The sequence below is a fragment of the Nematolebias whitei genome, chromosome 4, assembly GCF_014905685.2.
Source record: "Nematolebias whitei isolate Nwh7 chromosome 4, NemWhi1, whole genome shotgun sequence".
Taxonomy (NCBI): Eukaryota; Metazoa; Chordata; class Actinopteri; order Cyprinodontiformes; family Rivulidae; genus Nematolebias; species Nematolebias whitei.
In genome coordinates, this window is record NC_056501.1 from 56,181,344 (window position 1) to 56,189,748 (window position 8,405).

Here is an 8,405-nt window from a genome sequence, read left to right on the forward strand (position 1 = left end):
TAGATGAAGCTTTTGTCCTTGGGTACTCATGTCCCAGGAGAAATTTGATAGTCAGCCTGTCTCCGAGGCCATTGGGAGTCAGATTAGAGATTAGATAAGCTTAATATTTGTTTTTCTTCAGGCAGACAGATTTTTTCTTCAGCCTTGAGTCCATTTGGGCGTTCTGGTTCCGAAAAAGCCTAATTGTGGAATTTAATTTCACTGATCCATGCTATGAGTCTCCTTCAAGGTCGAACCCACCACGCTGATGAGTCCTAGAAGCCGCAGGTGGTATGCGATTCTCAATCGCCTCCACCTTACGGTTAAGCTCGTAGACCAAACGATTTAAAGTTCCCACAGCGAGGACCAGACCTTCACACTGACTCAGAAGCTTTTCCATGGCCAAAACTGCTCCCGCTGTCTTCTTCAAAAGTTGATAAAACAGAGCCCCGCCAATGCCAAAAAGCAGAGTCCCTGCTATCATAAGTCCAAATATGTAAACGTCTTCAACATCTTCTTGAGACAGTACTATAATGCACATCGATTGCCACACTCCCCACGAATCCGTGACGTACCCCACAGCGTGAGTCTCAGCTGGACATGCTGGTTCCCCAGGACCTTGTCGCTTTGATGAAAAAAATATTATCAATAGCTGATGACAGATAGCTTCAAGATGGAGATTGGAGTGCATCAAGGACGCCCACGATATCAAATCCATAATCTTCTTAATTTATGTTCGGGAGATGAGACCCAGGCGCTTCAGACAGACAGAGAGCAGAGCAGGAAGAAGGAAAAAAACGGGGGAGGAGAAATTGAAGCTGCCACCTGGATCAGAGCCTGGGAGGAAAAATAAATAAATAAACGTATCCAGGTGTTGGAATGGCCAAGTCAATGTCCAGACCTGAATCCAATCGAGAATCTGTGGAAAGAGCTGAAGACTGCTGTTCACAAACACTCTCCATCCAACATCACTGAGCTCGAGCTGTTTTGCAAGAAAGAATGGGCAAGAATTTCAGTCTCTCGATGTGCAAAACTGATAGAGACATACCTCAAGCTACTTGCAGCTGTAATTGCAGCAAAAGACGGCGCTACAAAGTATTAACGCAAGGAGGCCGAATAATATTGCACGCCCCACTTTTCAGTTTTTTATTTGTTAAAAAAGTTTGGCACATCCAATAAATTTCTTTCCACTTCACAATTGTGTCCCACTTGTTGGTGATGCTTCACAAAAAAAATAACATTTTATATCTTTATGTTTGAAGCCTGAAATGTGGCAAAAGTTTGAAAAGTTCAAGGGGGCCGAATACTTTCGCAAGGCACTGTATATGAGGACAGCAGAACATGTTAGACTGGTGCAAGACATATATGAGGACAGCAGGACATGTTAGACTGGTACAGGACATATATGAGGACAGCAGGACATATTAGACTGGTACAGGACATGTATGAGGACAGTAGGACATATTAGACTGGTACAGGACATGTATGAGGACAGCAGGACATGTATGAGGACAGCAAGACAAGTATGAGAACAGCAGGACATGTTAGACTGGTGTAGGGCATGTATAAGGACAGCAGGACATGTATGACTGGTACATGACATGTATGAGGACAGCAAAACATGTATGAGGACAGCAAGACATGTATGAGGACATTGGGACATGTTAGACTGGTATTGGACATGTATGAGGACAGCAGGACATGTATGAGGACAACAAGACATACATGTGGACAGCAGGACATGTATGAGGACAGCAGGACAGTGGTGAGATGTGCTGTAGGAGTAACAGCTCCTACAGCACGTGATAGCTTCAAGATGGAGATTGGAGTGCATCAAGGATCGGCTCTGAGCCCCTTCTTGTTTGCTCTGGTGATGGACCGACTAACAGATGAGGTCAGGCAGGAATCCCCGTGGACTATGATGATTGCAGATGACATTGTGATCTGTGGTGAGAACAGGGAACAGGTGGAAAAGAATTCGGAGAGGTGGAGGTATGCACTTGAAAGTAGCGGAATGAAAGTCAGCATAGAAAGACAGAGTACATGTGTGTGAATGAGATAGAGGCTGGTGGAACAGTGAGACTACAAGGAGCAGAGGTCACAAAGGTGCAGGACTTCAAGGACTTGGGGTTCACAGGAGACAGAACTGGAAGTTGCAGAAATGAAAATGTTGAGGTTTTCCTTAGGAGTGACAAGGATGAATAAGATTAGGAATGAGATCATCAGAGGTACAGCACAGGTTGAACAACTGGGAGATAAAGTTGGAGAGGCCAGACTGAGATGGTTTGGACATGTCCAGAGGAGGAACAGTGGGTATACTGGTATAAGGATATTAGAAATGCAGCTGCCAGGAAAAAGACAAAGAGGAGCTACTGTATATGGATGCAGTTACAGAGGACATGGAGGTAGTTGGAGTGAGGACATAGGACATAGAGGACAGAGTGAGATGGAGGAGGATGACTCGCTGTGGAGACCCCTGAAGATGGAATGTTTTGCTCCTTTTCAATTTTAAAGGAATAAATTATCCCTCCCTAAAAAAAAATTCAGATACATTGACATTCTGTCCATATCTCATCCCCAGAAGTTACAGCTCTTCCTGACCCTCTGAGACTGATATGTTTCTGCAATCTGTCTCCTCAATTAGACATCTCTAGTTAGATGGTTTAGCCTTTCGCTTCCTTAAATTGTGTTAAAATCTGTATGAGGACAGATCTGGGACTGCTGAGTTCAAACTGAACACAATTTTCACTCTGCTACTGTCTTTACTTACTCTGCTCAACCTGTTTTGTATTTGTAATTATTTTTTCTATCCTTAACATGTGTTTTTTTTTGTCTTTCAGATACACCTGGACCTATACCCAGACCTACCATTCTATGTTTGTCTGTCTCTCCTTCCTGTCCTCTCAACCAGCCAGTCAAAGCAGATGGCCGCTTGTCCTGAGCCTGGTTCTGCTGGAGGTTTCTTCCTTTTAAAAGGGAGTTTTTCCTTTCCACTGTTGCCACTGTGCTTGCTCAGAATGGGAGGCTGCAACGAAGCCAAGATTCAACTTGTCTGCTGGATTCCTTAGACAGAGAACTTTACTAATTGGCTTTTATGTATGTGAATGTTCCTGTAAAGTGCCCTGAGACAACTTTGTTGTGATTTGGCACTATATAAATAAACTGAACTGAATTGAATTGAAATAATGTTTAGGGAAACGTTTTAAAGATGAGTGGTGTGTGAATAACAAAAAAATGTGAATTCATCCACTGGGTAAATCTAAATGTATTCATCGTGGAGACTACAGATGTGTGGTATTTTTAAAGTGTGTAGCAGACAGAGCTAAGTGCTACATGCTAACAGCATCACCAGATGTTTTAACGGTGAGTTTAATGTTTGTTGTATGTGGTATTGTTCTGTTCATGAGCAAATGAATAAATTAGACATAAATGACACTGGGTCAACCAGTTTGATGGTGATAAGATGGTTTCTGAAGTCCTCCCTCTCCCCCTTCGACTCCTCTGAGGCAGCCATAACCAAAGTGGTTCAAAACATCAAAGTTCATGCTTGATAATCCAGGTAAAACATCTGTTTCAAACGTTTCAACAAAAAGAATGTCCAGAGGACCTGACTTAATTTTGTTGTTCATCAAAACGTTTTGGTGGAACAGTTCTCACTGCTACTTCCTTTCTCTGAGAAAGTTGTGCAACTCGTGGTTAATATTTTTCTAACAATAGTCTGAACCATGTTGTTAGTGAATTGTTTACAAAGCTCCATACAATAATGAGAGCAAGGCTAACACCTGAAGAACACGTTCTAATTGTTGTGCATGTTCACATGAAGAAGGTCAAATATTGATAAAATGGTAATGATGGGTGTGATCAGCCTCTGCTGAATGTGCAACACAAACACATTGTTGTTTGCTCAGAATAGTTTGCACCAACAGCACGTGACAGTTTCACTGCAGGTCCAGCTTTGTGGCACTAATGGAGCTCTATACTTTCTTACACCCCCCACCCCCACCCCCACCCACCCCCTTGCCCCGCCGCAAGCTCAGGGACTGACTTCAGTTTTCTGCTGACAGAGATAGACTTGTCAGTGGGTCCAGGTCCATCATGGCTCCCTCCCGGCTCGTCCTGGTTCTGGTCCTGGTCTCGGTCCAGCAGAGCCTCCAGGCTCCTCGGCTGCTCCTGCTCCTCATCGACGGGTTCCGACACGACTACACAGAGGATCTGGGTCTGTTCCCGGGGTTCCGAGAGCTGGTGGAGAGCGGGGTCAAGGTGGACTATCTGACCCCGGACTTCCCGAGTCTGTCGTACCCTAACTACTACTCCTTAATGACAGGTGAGAGCAGCTGACCCGGGATCAGTTCACAGGTGTGTGTGTGTGTGTGTGTGTGTGTGTGTGTGTGTGTGATATGCATTTTTCATTCACTCAACCTTTATTTAAGACAGGTTAGTCCCATTGAACCTCGGGGACTCATTTACCAAACAGACCTGAGTTTAACAAATGATGACAACAGTGGACAATCATAAGAGAGGCATACAATTTTTTTAAATGTACCAGTAGGAAAGTTTGCGTGAAGTTAATGATGTCCAGTTAACCAGTGAATACAGGATGCAGTGATGGGTACGGTAGTTACAGCCAGTTATGAATCTTAGTGCACCATGATAGACAGCATCCAACATCTGCAGGGTTCTTGTAAGAGCGTTCATGTAAATAATGTCACCGTAGTCAATGGAGGGAAGGAAAGTCAGTTACAAGGTGTTTCCTAACATTCAGAGTTAGACAGGATCATTTCATTCATTCATGTTGGTTTATTTATGTTTTTATTTTCCTGTCAGATGTGAACCTAACTGACCCTCAGAGTAAATTATCTTGAACTCACATTCTGACCCAAATCCACACATTTCACTTAATCCTAGGCATAAATAAATAATAAACAATGAAACAAGCTAATGCTCATGAAGCCAACAGAATTACTGAAAAATGTCTTCAGAAACATTGAAGTTCAACTTCCAGCATGTGTTAATAATCAGTTTGGATGGATGAATGGATAATGGATGGACAGATGAATGGTTGGATGGATAATGATGGATGAATGGATAATGAATGGATGGAAGGATGGATGGATGGATAATGGATGAATGGATGGATGGATGGATGGATGATGGATGGATGATGGATGGATGGATGGATGGATGATGGATTGATGGATGGATGGATGAATGGATGATGGATGGATGGATGGATGACTGATGGATGGATGGATAATGGATGGATGATGATGGATGGATGGATGGTTGGAAGCTCATTGGTGCCCTCTCATGTTTAGACAAACTGAATGAGTGACATCATCATGTGTTAGCTGAGTGTTCGGTGTAAAAACATAAATCCATAAAAGATATCTAACTAGTAGTCCAGACATCTAAAGTCCGTCTTTCTGTGAATCACTGAGTATAAACGTGTTCCTGTTGTGGAGTTGGTCTGAGCTGTACGTTCTAAAGATTTCATGGATGTTTCACCAACATCCTGCTGATAAAGACCACACCCACCCAGCACAAGGACCCTTCTGTCTACTACCCTCAGGCAGACGATACAGGAGTCATCACGTACAAAAAGACTCAAAGACAGTTATTATCCATAAGATGTTAGATTACTGAACAATTGACAATAACATTGTCAGCCACATCTGTGACAACTAATATGTTTATTGTTGCTGCATTATGTGGCTGTTTCATGTATGTGTCATGTATGTCACTACCTTACCATCGTAATTCATTTAATCCTAATGTTACACATTACCTGTGCAATAACCTGTATAGTTTATGTTAGTTATGTACTATATATATATATATATATATATCATGTGCATTTTATCTTATATCACTACCTTGAAATACTTATTCATACAAAGTTATCCTGCTGCACCGTTATATTCTACCATGTTGTTGTTTACTAGTTTTTCTTTTGGACCTTGTAAATTTTATATTTTACTTTTTCACTTTTTGGTACTTTATTTTGTATCCTTATTGTATGCTTTAATATTTCTTGTTTGTTTGTTTGTTTAGTGAGTCAGATCAGTTCATCTCATCCTGAACATTTCATTGTACAGTGTTGACCTTGTGTTAACCTGAATGTGACAAATAAACACAATTTCACCTTGAACTAACGCAGACAACATTTACAGTAAAACAGCACAAACCCCAACAGTTATCTATGTTAGGGTCCGTAGTGACCCATTTTAAATTTTAAATCATGATACTGTCTTTTAAATATTTTTTTTTGCATCAAGGCTTTTTGACTTTGTCTGGAACCTTTATTTAAATAAAAAAAATATATATTTTTTTTCACTAAATTTAATTTTTATTTTTTATAGAACAACACGCACTTGCCGCGCTGGGGTCATTTGTGACCCAGTTATGGTATAAGACTATCAACCAATAATCAGTGTCAAAACTGAAATCATAAACACACTGTGACCTCACTAACTTTGTCATACATATGTTAGGGCCTTCTGTTTTTACCTGTTTGTCTACTTCACTGACCAAAACATCCCCATTTATCCGTACTACTTTTCTTGATAAGTCCCTTATACTCTGCTCCCAAAAACTGAAAAAGTTCATCCAGCTGTAGATGCAGAGACATGTTGAGGCATGCCCATGTAGAGATGAGCCTACCTGGATAGCCATGCCCATCTTGATAGGCAGACCTAGATAGACACACCCACCTGGGTGTGTCTCTACATGGGCATATAGAGACATGTAGAAACAGACACTCCATTTTACCTAGAGCTTGGCTGCATACCAAAATGAAGAGAAGATTCACAGTACAAGAAGCTCTAGATCACATCCTTGCTGAAAATGATGCAGAGGACACACCTAGTGACACAGATGAGCCAGTTTCTGAGGAGGACGATGCTATTGAATATGAATCAGAGTACACAGACTCGTCGGATGAGGAGGGCACAGGTGCTGAAGCTGCTCCTGTAACTGAAACCTATAAATCCAAAAACTTGGAGTGCGATTCCTCCTGTTTCACGTGGCAGGGAAGCTGCTGAAAATGTTATGAAGATGACCCCTAGGATTACATGGTTTGCTGTGACACGAGTAAGTGACATCAAGACATGCTTTGATTTGTTTATGCCATTGTCACTAAAGAAAGTCATCATTGCTATGACAAACTTCGAAGGGAAAAAAGTTCACGGTGACACTTGGAAGGACATTGATGAGGAGTGCCTGGATGCTTTTATTGGTGTTCTTCTTCTCGCTGGCGTGTACAGATCCAGCAATGAGGCCCTTACTAGTCTCTGGGATGTGTCCACAGGCAGGAGTATTTTCCGCGCAACAATGTCACTTCAGACCTTTCAAATGATCTCAAGAGTCCTCAGATTTGACAACAGTGATACTAGAGCACGGTCTGACAAGCTTGCTCCCATCAAAGACGTCTGGGATAGATGGGGGAAGCTCCTTCCACTGATGTTCAACCCAGGACCAGAGGTGACAGTGGATGAGCGTCTTCTCCCTTTCCGTGGAAAATGCCCCTTCTGGCAATACATGCCCAGTAAGCCAGGCAAATATGGCATAAAAATCTGGGCAGCCTGTGATGCGAAAACCAGCTATGCCTGGAATCTACAGATTTACACAGGCAAACTTGCAGCTGGCATCCCTGAGAAGAATCAAGGAAAACGGGTAATCCTTAAAATAAATAAATATACATGGGTCAAAACTTCCCCTTAACACTATAAATGTTACTATGGTTAATAATATTAAAATAACAAAATAATAAGACAAATTTATTTTAGTGATGTGTTCTAATACTTCTTAAAAAAACACTGTTTTGAGGGCATTTTTTGGCTGATTTAAGACGGGTCACAACTGACCCGTTCACATCATAAGTGCGTGCGGGATCTCGCCCCGCTAGGAAGGTTAATGATGCTGCATGCTTTACACAGACATCGGCTGTGTTAGATGTCCTGAATGGCGTGGAGACTGCTACCACTGATGTCCTCTGCTGTTTGCACCACCCTCTGTAGAGCTTTACAGTTCTGACTGGTGCAGTTCCCATACCACCCTGTGATGCAGCCTGTCAGTAGGCTGTCACAGGCAGGCTGTCAGCAGGCTGTCACAGGCAGGCTGTCACAAGCTGTCAGCAGGCTGCTGTCAGCAGGCTGTCACAAGCAGCCTGTCAGCAGGCTGCTGTCAGCAGGCTGCTGTCAGCAGGCTGTCACAAGCAACCTGTCAGCAGCCTGTCAGCAGCTTGTCACAGGCAGGCTGTCAGCTGGCTGACAGCAGGCTGTCACAGGCAGGCAGTCAGCAGGCTGTCACAGGCTGTCAGCAGCCTGTCAGCAGCCTGTCAGCAGGCTGTCACAGGCAGGCTGTCAGCAGCCTGTCAGCAGCCTGTCACAGGCAGGCTGTCAGCAGGCTGTCACAGGCAGGCTGTCAGC

The 8,405-nt window shown here is 42.9% G+C and overlaps 1 protein-coding gene across 1 annotated transcript in view; it reads left to right on the forward strand.

The window, feature by feature from the left end:
• The first annotated feature begins 4,074 nt into the window (after positions 1–4,074).
• Positions 4,075–8,405, forward strand: part of enpp6 (ectonucleotide pyrophosphatase/phosphodiesterase 6) — a 131,788-nt gene continuing 127,457 nt past the window's right edge. The window contains exon 1 of the mRNA XM_037675452.1: positions 4,075–4,303. Coding sequence (XP_037531380.1) covers positions 4,075–4,303 — 229 coding nt within the window. The remainder of the gene's footprint in view (positions 4,304–8,405) is intronic.